The 24,294-nt window shown below is 43.9% G+C and overlaps 1 protein-coding gene across 3 annotated transcripts in view; it reads left to right on the plus strand.

Annotated features, from left to right (window-relative positions):
• The window catches only part of ARID4A (AT-rich interaction domain 4A), a 195,702-nt gene that overhangs the window by 33,043 nt on the left and 138,365 nt on the right, over positions 1-24,294 (plus strand). For all 3 annotated transcript variants that reach the window (XM_030214162.1, XM_030214163.1, XM_030214164.1), the window contains exons 9-11: positions 10,145-10,224; positions 12,502-12,578; positions 17,115-17,296. In XM_030214162.1, coding sequence (XP_030070022.1) covers positions 10,145-10,224; positions 12,502-12,578; positions 17,115-17,296 — 339 coding nt within the window. The remainder of the gene's footprint in view (positions 1-10,144; positions 10,225-12,501; positions 12,579-17,114; positions 17,297-24,294) is intronic.

The following is a 24,294-nucleotide window of genomic DNA, read 5'->3' on the forward strand; positions in this document are numbered from 1 at the left end:
TATATTCAGTTCATTCCTTTTCAAATTGCAAAGTGTACCCCATAGATAGTACATTCAAAGGGGTTCAGTTTTCACTGAGTGTATTTCTGTTTCATTTCTAGTCTAGTGCTGCCCCCCCCAAATCCTCAGACTCTCAACAGATCAGAATCAGTAGATGGCCTTCCTTGCTGTCTCCTCAGTAAGACCCCCAGGTTGAATTCTTGTATACATTGAGGCGAGGGCCTCAGGTGGCACTCTTCATGAAGCGGCATCACTCCTTTCCTACCCCCCACACACTGGCTGTGGTCTGGCTTCTCCCCCTTCTTTCTCAATCCTATTTCCCGAGTCTACCTTTTGTTTTCCAAAAGTCAGCTGCAGCAGCAATTCCCATACTCTGCCCTTCTGCTGGCACCATCATCTCTGTACTGCAGCCTGCCTCTCACATAACTTCCTGTTTCCTCAGAGGGGGGCCACAGTACAGAGAAGAAGCTGGTGCTGGTAGTAGGGCAGTGTATGGGAATTGCTGCTGCAGCTGACTTTTGGAAAACTTTTCATGTATGATGTGCAGCGCTTCATATGCCTTGTAGCGCTATAGAAGTGATAGGTAGTAGTAGTAGTATGGAAATCTCTGCAGATAATGACGTTTGGAAAACAAAAAAGGAAGGTAGATTCAGGGATAGGGGAGGTACCAGACTGTGGCCCGGGGTAGGGGGGGAGAAGAGAGAGATGAGGAAGAGTATGTGAGGGATGGGAGAGATGGTGGACTCGGGAGAGCCTTCTCAACCGTCACATCAAGTGGCACATTGCCTTGGACCCTCCCAGCCTGTATGTGTGTGTTCGCTACAAAATGTTGTACCAGGTGATCAACAAAGGAAAAGAAGGGAGCTCAAGCAGCAACTTGAAAAGAAACAAACAAGCTGAAGTTTTGAGCTTCTGCCTAGCAATATGGTTGCCTGGTTGCTTTCAGCATTTTTGATAAACACTTATACATTTGTATACTATCCAACAATCTAGAGATATTGTTAACCTAATAGTGCACAGTTTAGCAATTAGGCACATGCTAAATGAAAAGTATTCATCCCTAGCTCTTCCAGTCTAGCAGTCAGCCTAAGCCTAGTTGGTGGGCAGTCATTGATATGCAGTGCCTGTATTTTGCATAGCTGCAGTTGAAGGTTTGAACCTGATTGGTGCACTCTATTTGAAGACAAACTATGATCCTGTATTTTGCTCTACTGAAATTCTACAGAACTTGATTTGTGAGAAATTTTAAAAGCACTACCAAATCTATGCATATACATGGTTTGGCTACCTACTGATATTTACCTGTATCATGTAAAGTGCAGTTTATATTGGCAATAAGGCTCTCATTGTATCAAGTAGAAGATTATTTCCAGTCAGTTGACATTTCAGCTACTCCCATCTAATTGCCTTGAACACCTGGATGCAGCTGTATTCAGAAAAATTCAGAGAGCATGTCTTTCCTATTCAGAATTTTAAGTGCCTTGTGGGCTTACCTAAAATCTGCCTTTTGCAATATATATTTTTGATTTTATCTGGCAAGAAAAGTGCTTTTGGAATTTTCCTGTTTACCCTATGACTTGCTGCTTTCTATAATTTTGTAAGTCTCTATGTGATTTGAAAAGGAGCTCCAAGGTGTCCAAAGAGCAGACAGATTTTAAAGATTGTTATTTCTATTCACAACTTGCACAACAGTTAACTAATAAATTTGCAAACATTGTTTGAAATGTCTGTATGCAAATGCCAGAAGCCTAAGAAATAAGATAAAGCTATAATATGTTGCACTAAAAGAAGACAGATATAATAGGCATCTGTGAGACCTGGTGTGGAAGGAAGATAACCAATGGGACACTGTCATACCAGGCTACAAATTTTCTCTGAGGACAAGCAGGCTGATTATTCTCACCATTGGGTCGTCATCCGCGACGGCCCAGGAGACCGGGAAAAACTTGAGAGCAAATGAAGAAGTCTCTCGAACACTGTGTCGCGTGGGTTGAGCGCATTGAGCATGCGTGAAGGGCTTCCCGCCCGCGACACTAGCGTGAGTCCCTCAGTTTCTTTTTGACCGCGTCTTGAGTGACACGTTATTTCACAATGGCACTCAGTTTTCGGCTCAGGAGACTAATTTTCGCGTTTCACCGCCCCACCCCCTTTTTTTCTTTTTCCTTACTAGTGGTAGTTCTTGGGGGGAGGGAGAGTTAGTTCCCTTATTTTGTTAGCTTTCTTTCTTTCTTTCTTTATTTGTTTGTTTCCTTTCTTTTTCGTCGCGGCCGCCTTTTAGGCTGCTCGGCCGGATCTTTTTTTCCCCCCTTTTTGTGCCTTTTTTTTTGGCATGATCGAGTCCTTTAATTTCGCAGCCGCTATTTTTCCGTCCATGTCATTGAGGACTCCCAGCGGCTTCAAGTGTTGTACTCGCTGCAACCGGACCATCTCGGGTACCGACCCCCCCCCCCCCCCCAAGCGTGGTGTCTCCAGTGCCTTGGGCCCGAACATTTGCCAGCTGCTTGTAAGCTGTGCTCTCTTATGAAAAAGCGGACCCAAGTGTCTCAGGAGACTCAGCATGAAAGACTTTTGCTGATCGGTCCAGTCCTTCGACATTGACATCGGTACCGAGGTCGGCTGCGTCGACGTAGAGGGAAGCATCGACTTCAAGAACGCAGGTAATAGCTGCTGAACAACCACATCGCGCTGGGAGCAGCGAGGCATCGAGTGGGTCTCCACCTGTCTTGAGGCCTACTGCTATGCAGGATCCCCGGAACCAATCTTCGTTGGGCCCGGCCCCGAGGAGGCATGAAGATTCCACTTCTTCCTCTTCGGTACCGAGTAGTCTCAATGACGGGCGTCGAGCGAAGGCTAAGAAGCACCGTCATCATTCTCCTTCCAGACACGGCACCGCGAGCTCCGGAATTTGGCACCCGAGAAGTGTCTGCGCCGAGAGGACCGCTCACCCTCTATACAGGAGGTGCCGATGTGTCGGTCTTCTGGCAGCTTGGTACCGGCTCTCGAGCTCCCTCAGATTCTGCCACCGGCCCCACAGCTTTTTTCGAAGGAGGCTCTCGACGAGCGCATCAGGGCCCTTCTTCCAGAGCTTCTGGAAGGATTGCTGCGCTAGTCTGCTTTGGTGCCAGGGGTGCTTGCGCCTTCTGCGTTGACTGTTGAAGCGGCATCTGGTCCTTCGCCTGTGGTGAGGTCCTCGGTGCCGCTTGCGGCGTCGGCTGCCACCCAGGTCGATTCAACGTCAGTGGAGGAAGCTTCACTGCAGTCCAGGCAGGGATCGGCTTCTCGACATCCCCCTCGAGGCCGTCGTTTCTCGACGTCAAGACAGGCTCGGGTTAGGGCTCTTAGCTTCTGTCCGACACCGATGGTGAGTGCTCGTGGGAGGAAGAGTAAGATCCCAGATACTTTTTGGAGGAAGAGTCATATGGGGTCCCCTCTGATCCTACTCCGCCTATTGAAAGAAGGATGACTCCCACTGAGAGTCTTTCTTTTTCCTCCTTTGTTCGGGAAATGTCTAAGAACATTCCTTTCTCTGTGCAGGTTGTGGATGAGCCCAGGGCCGAGATGCTCGAGGTCTTGGACTATCCTCCGCCCACAGAGGTTGCAACGGCCCCCTTGCATAACACACTCAGGGAAGTTCTTATGTGAAACTGGTCGTTCCCTCTATCTAATCCAGTGGTCCCCAAAAAAGCTGAGTCCCAGTACAGAGTCCATGGAGAACCGGTAATGGTGAAGGCCCAACTTCCTCTCGAAGAGCCAAGAATACTAGAGACTATGCCTCGGCGCCCCCAGGCAGAGAGTCTAGGACCTTGGAGTCTTTTGGGAGGAAAACGTATCAGGCCGCTATGCTCGCCACCGAGATCCAAACTTACCAGCTCTATACGAGCATCCACTTGCGGAACTCAGTGAGGCAACTGTCAATTTTGGTCGAAACACTTCCTCCGGAGCTTGCCGAACTTTTTCACCAGGTGGTCAGGCAGCAGAAGGCGTGTCGCAAATTCCTGGCCAGAGGTACTTACGACACCTCTGATGTGGCATCCCGAGTAGCTGCTGAAGGTATAGTGATGCACAGACTCTCATGGTTGTGTGTCTCTGACCTGGATCATAAGACCCAGCAGCGAATGGTGGATGTTCCTTGCCGGGGGGATAATCCTTTTGGAGAAAAAGTAGAGGATATGATCGGTCAGATCAAGAAGCACTATGATGCTATGGATTCTCTCTCCTGCCGGGCGTCTTCTGCTACCACCTCCTCATCTAGTAAGTTTTTTGGAGGGAAGAGGGGTGCTCCCTATTCTTACAATTGGTGTAGGTACACTCCTGCTTCTCGGCAGCCTATCCAGGCTCAGTCCCAGCATGCTCGTTCCCGTCAACGGCGTGCGCCTAAGGCCCCTGCGGCTCCCCAGCAAAAGCAAGGGACGGGCTTTTGACTGGCTCCAGTGCAGCATAGCCTCAGAAAAAGTGTCGGTGCCGGACGACTTGCCGGTCGGGGGGAGGTTGATATTTTTTCACTAAAGGTGGCCTCTTATAACCTCCAACAGGTGGGTTCTTCAAATAGTTCGTTTAGGATACACTCTCAATCTGGAATCCATGCCTCCAAATTGTCCACCGGGAGCTCAATCCTTCAGCTCCCAGCTCAAGCAGGTACTTGCAGAGGAACTCTCCGCCATTCTAAAGGCCAATGCGGTTGAACCCGTTCCACCAGGGGAAGAAGGGCTGGGATTCCATTCCAGGTACTTCCTTGTGCAAAAGAAAACAGGGGGGATGCATCCCATCCTAGTCCTAAGGGCCCTGAACAAATTTCTAGTCCGGGAAAAGTTCAGGATGGTTTCCCTGGGCACCCTTCTTCCCATGATTCAGGAAAACGATTGGCTATGCTCTCTGGACTTAAAGGATGTTTATACTCACTTTCTGTGAGCTTGGAGTACCGAGATGTATCTTCGATTTCGATTGGGAACTTAGCACTTTCAGTACTGTGTACTGCCCTTTGGCCTCACGTCTGCGCCCAGGGTCTTCCCGAAGTGCCTGGCAGTTGTCGCAGCATTGCTATGCAGACTGAGAGTGCATGTGTTCCCTTATCTTGACGATTGGCTGGTGAAGAGCACCTCGGAGGCAGGCGCTCTACAGTTCATGCGGATGACTATTCGACTGCTAGAGCTACTGGGGTTTGTAATGAATTATCCCAAGTCCCACCTTGTCCAGGTTCAGAAATTGGAGTTCATTGGAGCTCTGTTGGACACTCGGACGTCTCAAGCTTATCTCCCCCAGGCAAGGGCAGACAATCTCCTGGCCCTAGTGTCCTTGGCTCGAGCATCTCAACAGATCACAGCTCGGCAGATGTTGAGACTTTTAGGGCACATGGCTTCCACAGTTCAAGTGACTCCAATGGCACGCCTACATACGAGATCAGCTCAATGGACCCTAGCTTCCCAGTGGTGCCAGGCCACAGGGGATCTAGAGGATGTGATCCATCCCTCCACCGACTTTTGCAGTTCCCTTCAGTGGTGGACCATTCGATCCAATCTGACCTTGGGACGTCCATTCCAAATTCCTCAGCCACAAAAAGTGCTGACGACGGATGCATCCCTCCTGAGGTGGGGAGCTCATGTAGATGGACTTCACACTCAAGGAGCTTGGTCCTTTTCAGGAAAAGGATCTTCAGATCAACTTCCTGGAGTTACGAGCGATCTGGAGCACTCCCAAGGCTTTCAGAGATCGGCTGTTCAATCAAATCATTTTAATTCAGACAGACAATCAGGTTGCTATGTATTACACCAACCAGCAGGGGGGGGCACCGGATCTTGCCCTCTGTGTCAGGAAGCCGTCCGGATGTGGCTTTGGGCGCACCACCACGGCATGTTTCTCCAGGCCACGTATCTGGCAGGCGTAAACAATAGTCTGGCAGACAGGTTGAGCAGGATCATGCAACCTCACAAGTGGTCACTGAACATGGACGTTGTCCGCAAGATCTTCCGAGCGTGGGGCACCCCCTTAGTGGATCTTTTTGCCACTCAGTTCAATCACAAAGTCCCTCAATTCTGTTCCAGACTTCAGGCTCACGACAGACTAGCGTCAGATGCCCTCCTTCATTGGGGGGGACAGCCTTGTGTTTTTGCCTTCAACACAATCTTTTTTTTTTTTTTAAGTCCCTCTTAGCCCTCTTTATCAGCGCTTTGCATTTGACTTGACATTCCTTATGCTGTTTCTTATTATTTTCAGTCTGTTCCTTCTTCCATTTTCTGAAGGATTTTCTTTTAGCTCTAACAGCTTCCTTCACCTCGCTTTTTAACCATGCCGGCTGTTGTTTGGTTTTCCATTCGCCTTTTTTAATACGCGTAATATATTTGGCCTGGGCTTCCAGGATGGTGTTTTTGAACAGCACCCGTGTCTGATGTAAATTTTTGACCCTTGCAACCGCTCCTCTAAGTTTTGTTTGTTTGGGTTTTTTTTTTTTCACCGTTCTCATTTTATCATAGTCTCCTTTTTTAAAGTTCAACGCTAACGTATTTGATTTCCTATGTATACTTCAAGCTAATATCAAATCTGATCATATTATGATCACTGTTATCAAGAGGCCCCAGCACCATTACCTCCTGCACCAGTTCATGCACTCCATTAAGGACTAGATCTAGAATTTTTCCTTCTCTTGTCTGCTCCTGTACCAGCTGCTCCATAAAGCAGTCCTTGATTTCGCCAAGGAATTTTACCTCCCTAGCATGACCTGATGTTACATTTACCCAGTCAATATTGGGGTAATGGAAATCACCCATTATTGTGTTGCCCAGTTTATTTGCGTCCCTAATTTCCTTTTAACATTTCTGCATCCATCTGTTCATCCTGGCCAGGCGGACAGTAGTACACTACTATCACTATCCTTTTCCCCTTTACACATGGAATTTCAATCCACAGTGATTCCAAGATGTATTTTGTTTCCTGCAGGATTTTCAATCTTATTTGAATCAAGGCTTTCCTTAATAATATACAATGTTACCCCTCCACCAATTCGATCCACCCTATCACTATGATATAATTTGTACCCCTGTATGGCAGTGTCCCACTGGTTATCCTGCTTCCACCAGGTCTCAGAGATGCCTATTATATTTAATTTTTCATTTAGTGCAATATATTCTAACTCTTCCATCTTATTTCTTAGGCTCCTGGCATTCACACACAGACATTTCAAACTATGTTTGTTGTTCCTATTTATATCAGGCTCAGTACTTGACAGTATTAATTTGCAATCTTTTGTCTGATTTTTATTTGAGGACACCTGTGCATATTTTCAAAGCACTTAGCCTTCCAAAGTTCCATAGAAACCTATGGAACTTTGGAAGGCTAAGTGCTTTGCTTTGAAAATGAGCTCCCTGATGTACCATGGTCTCTTTTGCAACCTCACTATCAGGATACCCTATCTTCCCTGTTTTGGTGATATCTTTGAAAGATACCTTATCCCAAACCACGTGCTTTTGAGTGACTTTCAGCCTCCCCCCCCCCCCCCCCCCCCCCCCCGGTTTCTAGTTTAAAAGCTGCTCTATCTCCGTTTTTAAATGCCGATGCCAGCAGCCTGGTTGCACCCTGGCTAAGGTGGAGCCCATTCTTTTGGAATAGGCTCCCCCTTCCTCAGAATGTTGCCCAGTTCCTAACAAATCTAAAACCCTGTTCCCTGCACCATTGTTTCATCCATGCATTGAGACTCCAGAGATCTGCCTGTCTCTTGGGCCCTGCGCGTGGAACGTATAGCACTTCTGAAAATGTTACCCTAGAGGTTCTGGATTTGAGCTTTCTTCCTAAGAGCCTAAATTTGGCTTCCAGAACCTCTCTCCCACATTTTCCTATGTCATTGGTGCCCACATGTACCAAGACAGCCGGCTCTAGCACTATCTAAACTCCTATCTAGGTGACGCATGAGGTCCACCACCTTTGCACCAGGCAGGCAAGTCACCAGGCGATCCTCACATCCACCAGCCACCCAGCTATCTATATGCCTAATGATCAAATCACCAGCTATAACAGCTGTCCTAACCCTTCCCTCCTGGGCAGCATTTGGAGACATATCCTCGGTGCGAGAGGATAGTACATCCCCTGGTTGGCAAGTACTTCCTACTCCTCCTTCTAGGAGACCTCCCTCCTCCAAGGTAGCACAGGGACTACCAGACTGGAAGTGGGACTTCTCTACAACATCCCTGTAGGTCTCCTCTCTGTCTCCCTCAGCTCCACCAATTCTGCTACTTTAGCCTTGAGAACGTTCTCAGAGAGCTAGGAGCTCTTTGCATCGGGCACACACATATAACCACTCACCAACTGGGAGATAATCATACATGATGCAAGGTTTCACATTGGGAGTCGCCACCCAGGAAAAGGATCTAGGTGTCATTGATGATACGTTGAAACCTTCTGCTCAGTGTGCAGCAGTGACTAAGAAAGCAAATAGAACGTTAGGTGGTATTAAGAAAGGAATGGAAAACAAAAGTGAGAATGTTATAATGCCTTTGCATTGGTTCACTATACGACCGCACTTCGAATATTGTATGCAATTCTGGTCACTGCATCTCAAAAAAATATAGCAGAATTAGAAAAGGTACAGAGAAGGGTGACGAAAATGATAAAGGGGATGGGACGACTTCCATATGAGGAAAGGCTAAAACGGCTGGGGCTCTTCAACTTGGAGAAGAGATGGCTGAGGGGAGATAAGATAGAAATCTATAAAATAATAAGTGGAGTGGAATGGGTAGACATGAATCGCTTGTTTATGCTTTCCAAAAATACTAGGACTAGGGAGCACGCAATGAAGCTACCAATAGTAAATTTTAAAACCAGAGAAAATATTTCTTCAGTCAACTTGTAATTAAACAATGGAAAATGTGGCAAACAGCAATTAGCTTGGTTTAAAAAAGGTTTGGATAATTTCTTAAGAGAAGTCCATGAGCCATTATTAAGAAGAACGTTGTAAACAGCATTTTCATCTGTTTTACTGTTATGGGATCTTGCCAGTTACTTGTGACCTGGATTGGCCATTGTTGGAAACAGGATACTGGGATGGGTAGACCTTCAGTCTGTCCCAATATGGTAACACTTATGTTCTTATATATACCCCACTTGATACAGAATTAACTACTTGCAGCTTGCTCTTTTGATTGAGTATACAGTGCGTGGTAGATCCAATTTTCATTTAAAACTGACATTACAATGCTGGTGATTAAATATCAAATATGCATATTTTAATGCGTGTTCTTTTTAATTGTTTTACAATTGTATCTTTTAATACAAACGACTCACGCAGATCATTTAACCTGGGAAGTTAGTTCAGTGTTGTATTTTTCAATACAAATATGAGTAAGCTTAAGTTAGCTTGCTTGAAGTTGCAGGACCATATTTGTAATTTAAGAATAGCTGACATCTTAAATTAAGTGGCATGATAAAACAGCACGCCTGTATTCTACACATAATAGTAAAACATTTTCTGGTGAAATGAGAGGCAAGCTAAAAGATATTGAGGAATACCTAGTACAGTGGTTCCCAAACTGGATTGTGACCCCCCCCCCTCCCCCCAGATGGTAGTCCTAGAATCTGAGGATGGAGTCATGAGGCACAAGGTGTTCTCTTCCAATCCCATGGGCCTCCGATCCCTCCTCCCCCACCCCTAAATCTCCACTACAACCTGTAGCCACTGATAGTCAAAAGTTCGTTCAAAGTTTATATTCACTGTTCTTACATGGGCTTCCTATTCGATTGGAAATCTGGGCAAAGTTCCCAGGGCTTTGAACCCACATTGACTCACAGCTCCTGCTGTTGCTTAACCATTGTCTTCTTGCCTTAGGTGGTGGGATATGAGAGAGGGTGGGTAGGTCTGTCTTGTGTCATAAGTTTTTTTTCAAGTTTTTAAAAATGGGGGTCATACTGGATAAAAGTATTAAGTCTTAGTTTTTACAATAGATCAGTGTTAAAGCCACTAACTGTAACACTCACATTACTGTAAAACTCATCTTCATGTTTTTGATTTGGGTTATTCATGCACGCTATTTAATGCACATTGAGTCAGCTAAAATGCTTGCATACACTGGTGCTCATACACAATAACAATGGTAACATAGCTATTCTGAGCCACAAAAAGTTTCCAAAGTAATTCTGTATTTCCTTTTTATTAATAATATAGGTGGTGTCTCCTAGTTGTAATGATGATGTTTCTGTGAAGAAGGATCAGTGTTTAGTACGATCATTCACAGATTCCAGATTGTAAGTAATACATTGTTCAGCTTGTACTTAAATTGCTATGCATATTTTAAAATTTGAACATAATAGAAAATGTAAACCTGTTAATGCTAGTCTATTACAGTCTCATGTTTAAAAGGAAAACTAAGTGTACAGTATGCTGTCAACTATAATCATTGTTGATGGGCAATAGCAACTGGAAGAGTACCACCTCTGAAAGAGCCCCTGCTGTCTAAATTACAATTAGTGTATTAAATTTGTTATCCCGCCTTACCAAAAAAGTTCCAGGCAGCTTACAATGCTAAAATACCATAAAAATCAGAGTATCTAACATTAGATTGTCTGCATTGGAGCACCTCAGCCACAGAGCTGACTCTGGAGGAGTTTACAATTTTTTTATGTGGAAAAGGCATTCAGTAGTATCCAGCTAAAAGGATGTTTATAGTTTACAGGCTTAGAATGTCATTAAGGAAAAGTGGAAAGAAACACATTTTTAAAAGTGCATGTTGTGGCTTTTCAGATTTTACATTATGAAAATACATTAAATGATAGTGCATGAAGCATTTTTGTTTGATTGCCTTTATCTAGTATTTAAATTAAAGCCTCAGGACTTTCATGTGATCTGTTTTCAGAGTTGCTGATCCAATAGCTAATTGTTTTTGGAAGGGTAAATTTTAAAAGCTTTTAATACATCTAGAAACTCCAAATGAGTAGAAGTACTCACCCTTCTCACAGTATAGATAATTTTACACATGCTGGGAAGGGAAATACAAACAGTGCTTTCATTTTGACAGCTCCACAGGTACATCCACAGCTGCTCAAAGCAGATACAATGCCAATCCATGGCTGACTGTATTTTCAAAAGGAAGTCTCCAGCAGGGATTCCCTATAAAAATACATTTGCAGTCCTCATGTTTTTAAAATTTGTCCCCAAAATATTCTGCCACGGGTTTTAAAACTGTAAAAGGTAAATTAATAAAAGGTTATTTTACCCCCTTCTAAATTTGTGGAGGAGAGTAGACCAAAGAGTTTCATTCCTGACATCTGGTAATTTAGGGTCCTTTTACAAAGGTGCGCTAGCATTAAGTATGCGTGTGCTAAACACTAGAGACACCCATATATTCCTATGGGCGTCTCCAGTGTTTAGTGCGTGCTGATCATTAGCACATTGTAAAAATGCTAGCGCACCTTTGTAAAGGACCCCTTTTATTGAGGTCTCTTCTTTTCAGAAATCTCTGTGAGTTGTTTGCTTCAGACTCCTGAAACAACCTAGATTGCAGCATGCTGGTTTAGATTTGCAGTTGGAATTTTTTTTTTTCATACATTCAACAGTTGATAATTAGAATTGGTTATTTATGGTTTGACTATTTTATAGTACTGTTTATGAAACCAGAATGGAATTGGCATCTTCTTTACAAACCAAAATGCTGGCATGAAAGAGACATATTTTTAAACTTGTCATATAGGATTGACATATGATATAGTTTAGGGCCCTGTTTACACTTAACACGTACTAAAAACGCTAGTGCACCTTGGTAAACAGGGCCCTTAATTGGCTATCATCGTATATTATATTTTTAGGTGTCCTTTTTATAAAGCTGCAGTAAAAGTGCCTGTGGTAGTGTGGGTGCACGAAATTGTCACACACTGAAGATACTTGTTACTGCAGCCAGAATTTCCATTATTTTAAATGGAAGTCGTAAATGGCCGTTCACTGATTAATGAAAATCATATATAGGCGCGCGGCAATTTACTGCCTGAGCCCTTACTGCCACCTATTTAGTAGGTGGTAAGGGCTAATGTGCTGTCCTGGTGGTTACTGGACAGTGTGTGGTGATGACTGATTACCACCGGGCATGCCTACACCACAGCTGCATGCTAGAAAATAGAAAAATATTTTTTGGTACAGGAAATGCCGTGTGGCAAGCAAACTACCGCAGGGTGCCTGGGTGGGCCCTGCGGTTGTGCTGTTTTGCCACACACTGACACATGCAGTAGCCCTGCCGTGGCTTTAAAAGGGTGCCTTAGACATTTTTGTAGCTGGTCATTACAAAATAACCTCCTCAGTCTGTGAGATTACACATTCATCCACCAGCATCCAAAACCAAATTAGAATTTTATGATATGTCCGAAGTTCCTTAAGTTGTTGACAGGCTAGATTTGATTTATTTAATTTTTCTTATTCTTTACAAGATCTGTTTTCCGCATAAGCTGTTTATTTACTGGCTAGTGGTATTGTGGTATGCCTTTTTTTTCTTATTTGCCTTAAGGTAATCAATCTTTTTTTTTTTTTTTGTATAGTTATTTGATAGCAAGAAAAGACATCAAAGAACTTGATGTATCAAACTTGTCAAAATCAGAATTATTATCTAAACAAGGTAAGGAGGATTACCTTTCTTTCTTATTTATCCAAAGGTAACTATTGTATGAAATCTAAGAATTTTTGCTAGGATGTGATTTGCATTTCTCCGTTCTGTTTAAAACTTGCTCAGCCTCACTTGTAAGGTTCTTCATAATTGGTAATAATCATGTGCAGAATTTCTAGGATTGCAGGCTCATTTCTATTCCATTGCTGCTCTAAGAAAAAATTAATATGGACAAATTCAAAGCATAATATATCCAATCAGTGTTAATAGTTGGATATTTTATAACGTTTAACTTCCAGAGGACTGCGTATTTATCTAGTATGTTTGAGGTTCTTGATACCACCTTTCTGTGGTACAACCAAAGTGGTTTATGTATTACATACAGGTACAATAGTAATGCTGCCCCCCCCCCTAAAAAAAAAAAATTAACATCGGGTTCACCTAGTAGCATGTAAACCAGAATGCCAACTGGAATCTGAGGGGCACTGAGTAGTGCTTTTTAAAAGTGCATTGTAATTCACCCACCCTTCTATGGTGGGTGAATTACTGGAATGTTTCTGCGTGCAGAATCAGTTCTACTGTATTTGAGTGAATTTTATATATAAGAATAAGCACCCTGCAAAAAAATAAAACTACCAATATAGGACAGACAATGCCTGTAAATCATGACATTCTCAAATTTGAACATAAAATACAAAATAATTTCAAAAAAGCAGCTCACCAATTCGTATGTTTGAGTTTAATGCACCATGCATACTATCTGCTTAGAGCTGTCAAAAAAAAAATTAAAAAAAAATATATATATAATCATATATTCCATTTTTAAAATGTGTTCTTTAAGACAAAACACATCATATTATTGTCCATAAAATCACAATTGAGCTGTCCACATATTCTTTTTCTAAATTCATACGCTTAAAGAAATCACATCTACTATAATAAAACTCACCCTCAACGTTCTGAAGACAACGTTCTGAAGTCACTCAGTCACTCACTGAAGGGTTCATGGATTTATGGTGGTGAAGCCACAACACTGACCATGTCTCTCTGCCCCGCCCTCGCATGACGGACCAATCAGAAAAAACACCCTGAACATTCTGAAACACAAAGGACCATCACAACACCGTTCCCAGGCAACACTAGGCAACGTAAGACGGACCAATCAGAGGAAACTACGTGACAATAGGGGAGGAGCATTCCCCAGCAGAATGGCTCATCTGTGCAGCACGGAGAGCACAGAACCACCGCTGGAACGAGAGAAGAATATTCCTGCTGTGGGTATGTGCAAAAATAGACCGGGGGAGGGGGGGGAGAAATTTTTAAATGCCTAATGCCAGTACTGAAGAGTGCCAGAGGGCCTATAGCACAGACTATATTTGGGATCGCTTGACATGGAGTCAGAGGAGCTGGAAAACAACGTGCCCGTCACCATCTGGGACGTGGGCGAACAGGACAAGCTGCGGCCCAGCTGGAAGGATTACCCGCGACCCAGCCAGCAGCAAACAGCGACCAAGGAAGGGGGAGGAGTACTCCTTCCCTGCCTAGGAATCGCTGGAGACTGACTGCCAAACTAATGAAACAACCGCACAACGACGCACCACCTCCATCATTCGAAAGGCATCCACTCTTTCTTCAACAGAAATGCAAACTAATAATACAAAACAAACAAAGAATACATGGTTTCTCAGGCGGCTGCAGGTAACTCCCCACCCTCTTCCTCTTCCCCTTTTGCCGAAGCGGCCAAGGACGTGCCCAACCATCTCCAGCCTCAGGCAAGCAGTCTCCCACCTCGAGGATTCCCCGAGCACCCGGAAAAAGACGGCGCTTGATTCCTGCAGCGCATAAATGTTCCAGCATTCCCCTGCAGCCGGCCTGAAATGGACCAAACATACCGGATCACCCCCCGACGGCCTGAGACCGTGCTCTTCTACCTTCCGCCAACTTAAAACAACTATCCCCGTCCTCAGGCAAGTCGTCACCAACCTCCAGGATGCCCAGAACCCCAGCCCAATGGAAAAAGATGGCGCTGCTTCCCACAGCACATTTCTCTTCCAGCATTCCCCTACAGTAGCCCTGAAACGGCCAAAAAATACCGACAAAGAACGTGCTCCTCTACCTTCCGCCCATCTAAAACAACACTGCTGCCTCAGCACAACACAAAAAAAAAAAAACAACACTCAACAAAGGCTGACCCCCCTACAACCACATTTACATTTCACCAACAGAAAGGCCCCCCTCCACAAACCTCCTTGACAGACAAAACCACACACACAATACAACAGAAATACACCCTCAAAGCCACACACCAATCCAACCCACTTTGCCAGCACAGCACATCCCCCAACCAAAAAACAAAACAAAAAAAAAGACACACATCAACAACCTGCACACACACCGCACATTCTCACACACACACACACACAAAATAACTCTGTGACACATACACACACACACATAAAAAACCACATGCTAGCGCCCGTTTCATTGGTTTCGAAAACGGGCCTTTTTTACTAGTTTTTGTATAAAAATGCATAAGAACAAGAGTTCTCAAAAACTTTAGTCAGGATTCATAGACTTGTATCATTGGAGAGCATGTCTTTAAAAATTACCATACTTTTTCACCATTCTGTCAAGAGCCTGCCTTAATAACATTGTGAAACTAAAATAATTTGAGTCAAAGAAGATCTACAAAGCAGCGGCAGTAGGGCTACCGCTTATGTAGTCATGCCAAATCGATACTACTGCCCGGGTAGCGTGCCCATCTGGCAGTAGAAGTTAATTTGGCGTGCGCTGTTTCCCGCAGTAGAAATTATTTTTCTATTTTCTACAACGGGGCAGTCCAGCGGTAATCAGCAGCGTGGTCACATTAGCGTGTGCTTCATGAGTCCCACGCATGTAGTTCTTCAGCCCTTACTGCTAGGTCAGTGAGTGGCAGTAAGAGCTCAAGCAGTAAATAGATACGCACTACCTTTAATTCTAGCACACTGCCATTTACTGTGTGCATTGAAAAAAGCCTTTTTCTCAGCCGCAGTAAAAAATGGCCCAGCGCACGCCAAAAACACACGCCCACACTGCTGCAGCCACTTTTTACCACATCTTAGTAAAAGGACTCCATAAAAATGAAGCTAGATCACCAGCACATTCATATAATTAATCTCAAAACACCTCCTAAATGCCTTCTAATATTTTACCAATTCCACTTAAAATAAATTCTCTGATTAAGGGGCTCATTTTCAAAGCATTTAGACTTGCATAGTAATCTGTGGAACTTTGTAAGTCTAAGTGCCTTGAAAACATGCCTCCACACAGCTGATTGATATGCACAACTAAAAAGTAGTCAGTTAGGATGATAGACTTTCCTATCAGCCACTCAAAAAAATAAATAGCCTCCCCCCCCCCCCCCCCCCCCCCCCCCCCCCGTTTACTAAGCTGCGCTAGCGGCTGTCTGTGTAAAACCGACACAGCCCATTCACTTTGAATGGGCTGTGTCAGCATTGCTGCATGGCAGCCTCTAACATGGCTTAGTAAATAGGGGGTAACTTTGTAAACTACCAGTGGAGTTGATTTATTCCATTATATATAATTATACAGTCAATGCTAAAAGTAGGTGTCCTTTAGAAATATATATTTTTTTCAATTACTAAAAATAAATTTAGCAAGAGTAAAACTATATATGAGGGAGCGATAATTAGTTTGATCAGACATATTTAGCACCTCTGTACTTTGCCTTGAGCACAACCATAAGGAGAAACGTCATACAACTACTAAAAATCAAACTTCTCATTAAGAAAAAGTTTTTAAAAAATCTCAATTCATAATAAAAAAAAAAAAAAAAAGAAAAGCTTAAAAAATGAGGTCTAAAAATTGCATTTTTATTGAAATCGTGAAAATCAATGATAGTCATTTGACTATGAGAGCTTGAACATCTGAAGAAACTAGTGTGGTCTTTAGAAGCTTATGTATGTATGAAAATATATATATATATATATATATATATATATTTAATTTTTTTTCGTTAGCCTTTTAAAGGAATCGTAGCTCATTGCAGCTCTTTTTAATAGAACAGATAAAATAGCAACTTTGCAGTTCATTAAAAAGGAATACTTCATTGAGGATATTGGAAAACATGCCTTGTACATGATAGGGCAAATTTACCATTTTAATTAGTGGGATGGGGTTACTAAAAGGCTTAGATTTAATAGACACAACCATCTTTTCCTTCCTAACGCTGATTTCCCAAATAGAAGGGATTTATATGCTAGAAATAACCAAACTGGTGCTATTTCTTTTCTACATCTTTCTGGCATTTTAGGGGTTACATGTCAGCCAGCATTTGAGTATGGCCCATTGTGTACAGCGCTGCATATTTGTAGTAGCTCTATAGAAATGAGGAGTAGTAGTAGCAGTGCGGGATTTTTTTTTTCTTCTGTTTAGTGTTTCAATAATTTTGCATTAATTACGTTCTTACACAGACCATATGGTTTTAATTTTCCTCATGATGTGCTTTTTTTTTTTAAATTCTAAGGCATAACCTTTTATTCTTCCCAGGATTGCTTGAAGCGAAGTCTTTTTTGCAAACAAAAACTGTACCTCCCAACTGGAAAATGGACATGAGTGAAATTATGGAGTCCTCTAGTAGTGATGATGAGGATGGAGACGTTGATGGAAGTGATGAGCAAGAAAAAGAGGAAGAGGAGGAGGAGGAGGAGGAGGAAGAAGAACATGTTGTGGTAAGATAGTTTGCCAAAACAATTAGTTTTGGTAATTATGCTGCTGATGTAGTATTTCAAGCAGTCATGGTCAAGTGGTAGCACCAAGATTTTCCTCAGAGGCCAAGCAAGATATTGTAGTCTTAACGTGTGGATGACATCATCCAGTGGTGCCTACATAGGAACACTCTCCAGCTTGTTTGTAGCAACTTTTTAGAATGTTGTACTGCTCATGCATGCCGTCTTCCCATTTGCCGTTATTGCGCAGAACCTAGCTAGTCACCATTTTTCCACAGAGCAAAATGGTGACACTTTTCTGTGCTCTGCTTGACACAAGTCAAAATTTGGCTAGTGTTATGTTTTTTTTTTCCCCGTTCCTTCTACTGTTTAAGTTCTGTTTGTTTTGTAGGGACCATCTGTGAACCCCTTTATTTTCCCTAGAAAGATTTTTTTTCAGCCATTTTGTTTCCTTTATTTTCCATGGCCCTTTGGAAATTTTTCAAAATCAAGTCGTTTGATTCACTGCTGTTGCTGTTTTTCCTGATGTCCCAGAAATAAGTTCCCATTGGCTTTAAAATGTGTGCCAGGTGTAACAGGACATTTTGAGGCACAAATGTCCTGTCAGCATTGACATTGGAAACTCCAGTCTCCATGGCTCTGGGAGTTGCATTGGACGCTAGAGACGTATCGGTATTTAGAGTGCGTCGATTATCCTTGACCGAGTGTTGATGGAAGCCCTCCTGAGGAAGAGGAAGGATTTGTCCTCATCAGTAAGGAGGCCAAGGCGCACCGACTTCAGTCCCCTTTGAAGTGTGGTGCTGAGAACCTCGAGGCATCTAGATGATGCCCCAGAAGCACACCTGATGTGAGGGCTATTCATTCTCTTTGACATCAGAGAGGGTAGGACAGTCTCCAAGGAGCCGAAACATAGCTTTCAGTATACCCCAAGAGTCTCAGGGATGTTAGGTCGCTTTGCTCCAGTCTTTGTCAATGGCAGCCCTCAAGGAGCAGCCCATGAGGAAGTTCGAAGATCATATGAAGTGCTTCTTTGCCTAGTGCAAAGCTACAGCTTCAAGAGCATCAATGCCAAGGCTTGAGGTGGTGCAACCAATTTTCAAAGCCCATTCACTGCCTGCACTAAGGCCTTGAAGGGTATTGGTTTCTGTGCAGAGCGCACCAATGTCTGTCTCCAGTGGAAGTGGAAGTGGAAGCAGGGGGAAGCTTCCCTGGAGCCCAGAAGATCCCTGTTGCAATGCCACAACCAAAGAGGTCAGTCGATCAAGATAGGCAGAGACTCAAACATCTCCTATGGGATACTTTTATCAGTCAGTGTCTGAGTCCTTCTGGATATCTGAGAAGGAGTTGGTCTTCTTGGAGGAGGTGTCCAGTGGTCACCAGATCTCCCCCAGAGGAGCTGTCATTCATTTATTTGTTATGGAAATAGATAAGTCCATTCTGCTTTCTTTGAAGATTGAGAATGAGCCTTGAGCAGAAACGTTAGTCATCCTATAGTTCAGTGACCCCCCCCCCCCCCCAAAGGAGGCTGTGAGAGAGCACGTTCATAGAATCCTGAAGCAAGTACGGAAGAAGATGTAGGAGTCCCTCCTCTCTGCACAGCAAGTTAACAAAGTTGTTTCTATATAGAGAGTCCAAAAGACTCCCAGATTTGAGAAGTTACAGCTTCTTCACCATTAGATGGTGATCAAATCTGCTCTTAAAAGAGCCAAGAGGGAAATCCATTCCTCGGTGCCCCTGAGGAGAGAGGCAAGGACTTTGGAATCTTTTAACTTGCATAGCTTTTTACCAGCACTTCATGGGCATGCACTTGCAGAACACTGTGCACACTGTTACAGAGTTACACACTGTTACCCAGGAGAAGCCTGATCATTTAGTAGCCAAAGAGCAGGAGTGTGGAAAATACATAGTCTGTGTGACCTAAGATATTTTCAATATGATATCAAGAGCATCCACAGTGGGGATTGTTGTTTTTGAGCCTCAAATTTCATGACAAGTTCAGGAGAAGCTGACAAATGTACCATGCTGTGGAAAGAATCTCTTTGGAGAAACAAATGCAAGAGGCTGCTACTCTGACCAAGCAGCAGTTGGAGACTATCTCCAGGCCCACACAAGGAGGTGCTTTAGTGGCGGACAAGAGAGATCCTACTACTCTCAATGGCGTAGGTATCCCTCTCTCTCCTGCTCCTCCTTAACAGCTCAGGTCCTCATGTCAGTATTTACAAAGTACTTAGTGGTCGTTTCAGCAGCTCTACACAGATTGAAGGTGCATCTGTTTTCCTACTTGGACAATTACCTGGTCAAGAACACATCAGAAGAAGGTGTAAAAGAATTGATGCACATTACCATTCAGTTGCTGGATCTACTGGGGTTTATTAAGCAACCTTAAATCAAAGTTGAGCCCATCACAAAATTTGGAATTCATAGGAGTCCTGCTAAACATGACTCTGGCATATGCATTTCTTCTGCAACTGTAGATCTTAACCCTCCTATCCGTAGTTTCAGAATTGTAAGTCAGCAGATGTCAGCAAGTCAATTGTTGAGATTGTTAAGCTAAATGGTCTCCACAGTTCATGTAACCCCCATGGCACACCTTGATTTGAGGCAAGCTCAGTGGACCCTATCAATCCAGTGGATGCAGGTCACAGAGAATCTCTGCAGCCCCTAGCTCTCACGGGTTAGAAGTTGAGAAATTATTAGTGGATTCACTGAACTTGCCTGACAGTGTGTCTCAGGTCCTATTGGCTTCCAGAAGAGCTTCTATTAGGAAACTGTAAGGTTTTAAATGGAAGGGGTTTGCTGTCTGGCATGAGAGCAGGGCCCTAGATCCTTTCCCTGTCCTAGTTTAAAAAAAAAAAAAAAAAACTGCTTGAACACCTTCAACACTTTCCAGTCAGGTCTCGAGATCAACTATGTTATGATTCATGTTAATGCAGTTGGAACTTATCACCAAGTAGAAGGTAAATCCATCTCTGCTCAGCATTTAGTTGTTCACTTTATGCGAGGCTTACTTCTGTTGAAGCCTCCCCTCAAGCTTCCAGCATTGTCATGGGATCTCAATGTCATTTTAACCCAGGTGATGAAAGCTCCATTGAATCACCTGAGGTACCTGACCTGGAAGGTTCCATTTTTGGTTGCAGTTGCTGTAGCCCACAGGGTCTGTGAGCTCCAGGACCCAGTAGCCGATCCACCTTACATAGTTTTGGACTTGTGCTTAAGGTAATGTCCGAAATCTACCTTAACAAGTCAGTTCTACTAGAACGTTTGTTTTTTCCAGGACCTCATGCCCATAAAAATGAGAGAGCCTTGTGCACTTTGGACTGCAAGAGATCTTTAGCCTTCTAGCTGGAACAGACTAAAGCCTATAGAAAATCCAGCCAGCAGGATGGGGGCTGCAACTAGCCATTGCTCTTTTTCAAGTTGGCTAGCAGACTGCATTTCCTTCATTTATGCCCAGGCTGGGTTGACTTTACAGGTCATGCCACTGCTCGTGTTAGAGGTATGGCTGTTTCAGTAACTCTTATGATACAGCCTCCACAGAGGAAATTTGCAGAGCTTCAGTATGATCTTTGGTCCAATTTAAATCCCATTACTGTTGAGAACAAGACTCCTGATACAATAGTCTGTTTGGCCGTATAGTCCCTCAGAATTTCTTGGGGATGTAGAATCCAACTCCACTCTCCTAGGCACATTTATTTTCTGTCCTAGACTTCCTTTGAAGGAAAAAAAAGAGTTACATGTTCTTGTTTGCTTGCTACCACTGTTCATTAACTGTTGCCTGTTGCAGGGACTTCTGCATATTCCCTAGGCTGTAGCTAGGGAGTCCCACATGAATACAATATCCTGCTTGTCCTTGGAGCAAAAAAATTACATGTAGCATGCGTTCTCTGAGGTTAGCAGGATCCGTTGTCTTGCATATCCTTCGCCCTCCCTTTTGGAGTTGTAAGCTTAAAAACTCAACTGGCTGGATCCTGTGCAGCAGTGGCAGGCAGGAGGATGCGCCTGTGCATGGTACAGCTTTCTAAAATGTTATAAACAACCTGAAGAGCATCACCCACATGTAAGTCTGTGTTCTACTGTCCTCTGAGAACACCACCTACAGGTAAGTAACTTTGTTTACATTGGAATTTTTTCACACCTGGCTTAAGAAGTGAGGCAGATTTGTTATGAACTGCACATATTTGACACTAAAGCTAGACAATTATAAACATTTATAAATATTGTCTTGCTATCTTTTTATCCTTCAACAAAAGCTGTTTAATTTGTCTATGGAATCATTTTATTATAATATGAACTAACTGACCCATCAACCAATAGAGTTGATTGATTTAGATTTACGACTTCAGTAGTAGTGGGGTTTTTTTTGTTTGGGGTGGGGGGGGGGGGGGAGAGGCTGAGAAAGCCCTATTAGTTTTCGGTTCCTCAAAAGCATATACTTAATTTCATAGTTTTGAAGCTAGATTAGTCATACCGATCAGCAACAGAGGTTCTGCACCTCATCCAATCCATGAACTATTCTGCCTTCTTGTAGGGCAGCATGCAACAGAATATGACCCAGTGAATATTTACAACAAGCACATGTTGCAGGAGAGCAGACTGCTGCCATCTCTTTTCCTTTGTGTAACTTACTAAATTTTCTTGATATCATGAGTATTGGAGACTCTCCTTGATCCCTCTCCCCTACAGGTTGTGCATCAAGAGGAGGTGTGGGTGAATGACTTCATATTGGGCTGCATCCTCCTTTGCTTTCCTAGGCCAATCTCAGTGGGTTAGGTATGATGGGGGTTGGGGGATGATGGAGGTAGCTGGAGCAGGCTGGTGGCTGCTGTGAAAAGGGGGGGGGGGAGGAGGAGAGCAAGCTTTTGTGCATCAAGGGGGGGGGGGAGCGGATCCAGCTGTGTGTGCCATTGGTATATTGGGATCAGAGCAAACTTGCGGGTGTGTCATAAGGGTTATGTGCCTGAGGGGAAGAGAGAATGAGATGGTTTGTATGCTTGTGGGAAGAAAGATGTGGGGGAGATGAAACTTTGGAGTCAGACAGAATTAGGGATCCAGCTGGGAGTTAGAGGGGAAAGAGAACCATGGGTGGAGGAAGGGGGGAGCTGAGGAGAAAGTTTTGCATAAAATAAACCTGCAAATACACTATCCAAATTTTAAAATATTGTGTGCAAAATTGTAATGTTTTGCAAAGAATCCCCCCCCAGGGTTTGCCTCAATGTTAGTACTGCTAGATTTCTCAGCAGTGTTTGACACTGTGGATCATGATATCATGCTAGCATGACTGACAGAAACAGGTATCAATGGAACAGTACTTGCATGGTTCAGATCCTATCTATCAGACAGGCAACAATCCATAATGTTTGGCAACAGCTCATCACCACCATGGACACTGACCTGCGGGTTACCACAAGGATCGATACTGTCACCTGTTCAATATGTACCTCAAGCCACTAGCTGAGCTGATCTGGTCAATGGACACTCAGTTCTACATCTGCTCGGATGATGTTCAGCTACTCATTGAACCTGACTTACCTACAGCCTTGAATAAACTGATTACCTGTCTAACATCAATTAAAGAATGGGGTAAACACAACAAACTTTGCCTGAACCCAAGTAAAACCGATCTTCTCTGGGTATCTAACACAAATGACTACATACCTGGCATCAAAATCCCTTTTGGGAAGTACGAACTCCCCCCTCAGATCACAAGTCAGGAACCTTGGAATACAGTTAGACTCAACACCTACTCTGACTCCCAAATCCAAGCCACCTTCAAGCTGCTTCTATTTGCGACATCTACGCTGCCTCTCTCCTTACATCGAGAAGGAAAATCTTATTCCAGTTGTGCATGCCATGATAACATCACGACTGGATTACTGTAATGCACTATACAGTGGTTTGACTACAAAGGGCCGGCACCAGCTCCAGTTGATTCAGAATGCAGCAGCAAGACTCATAGAAGTTTGCAAGCGACATGACCACATTACACCATTTTTGCAAAAACTTAATTGGCTACCAGTACAGTACAGGGCTAAATTTAAAACTCTATCTGGCTTATTTTCGAAAGAGAAGGGCGCCTATCTTTTGACACATCGCAAGATGGGTGTCCTTCTCAAAGGGTCTCCCAAATCGGCATGATCGAAAGCCGATTTTGGGCGTCCTCAACTGCTTTCAGTCGCGGGGATGACCAAAGTTCACGGGAGCGTGTCAAAGGCGTAGCGAAGGCGGGACTGGGGCGTGCCTAACACATGGGCGTCCTTGACCGATAATGGGAAAAAGAGGGGTGTCCCTGACGAACTTTTGGACGACTTTACCTGGTCCTTTTTTTCTTATGACCAAGCCACAAAAATGTGCCCTCAATGACCAGATGACCACTTGAGGGAATAGGGGATGACCTCCCCTTACTCCCCTAGTGGTCACTATACCCCTCCCACCCTCAAAAAAATGTTTTAAAATATTTTTTCCAGCCTCTATGCCAGCCTCAAATATCATACTCTGGTCCATCGCAGCAGTATGCAGGTCCCTGGAGCAGTTTTAGTGGGTGCAGTGCACTTCAGGCAGGTGGACCCAGGCCCACCCCCCCCCCCCCCTTACCTGTTACACTTGTGGTGGTAAATGTGAGCCCTTCAAAACCCACCAGAAGCCCACTGTACCCACATGTAGGTGTCCCCCTTCACCCCTAAGGGCTATGGTAGTGGTGTACAGTTGTGAGGATTGGGTTTTGGGGGCTCAGCAAACAAGGTAAGAGAGCAATTTCTGAAGTCCACTTCAGTGCCGCCTAAGGTGCCCGGTTGGTGTCTTGGCATGTCAGGGGGATCAGTGCACTACGAATGCTGGCTCCTCCCATGACCAAATGGCTTGGATTTGGTCGTTTCTGAGGTGGACGTCCTCGGTTTCCATTATCGCCAAAAATTGGGGGCGACCATCTCTAAGGTTGACCTAAATTTCACGATTTGGGCATCCCCAACCATATTATCGAAATGAAAGATGGACACCCATCTTGT

The sequence above is a fragment of the Microcaecilia unicolor genome, chromosome 9 (assembly GCF_901765095.1).
Source record: "Microcaecilia unicolor chromosome 9, aMicUni1.1, whole genome shotgun sequence".
NCBI classification, from domain to species: domain Eukaryota; kingdom Metazoa; phylum Chordata; class Amphibia; order Gymnophiona; family Siphonopidae; genus Microcaecilia; species Microcaecilia unicolor.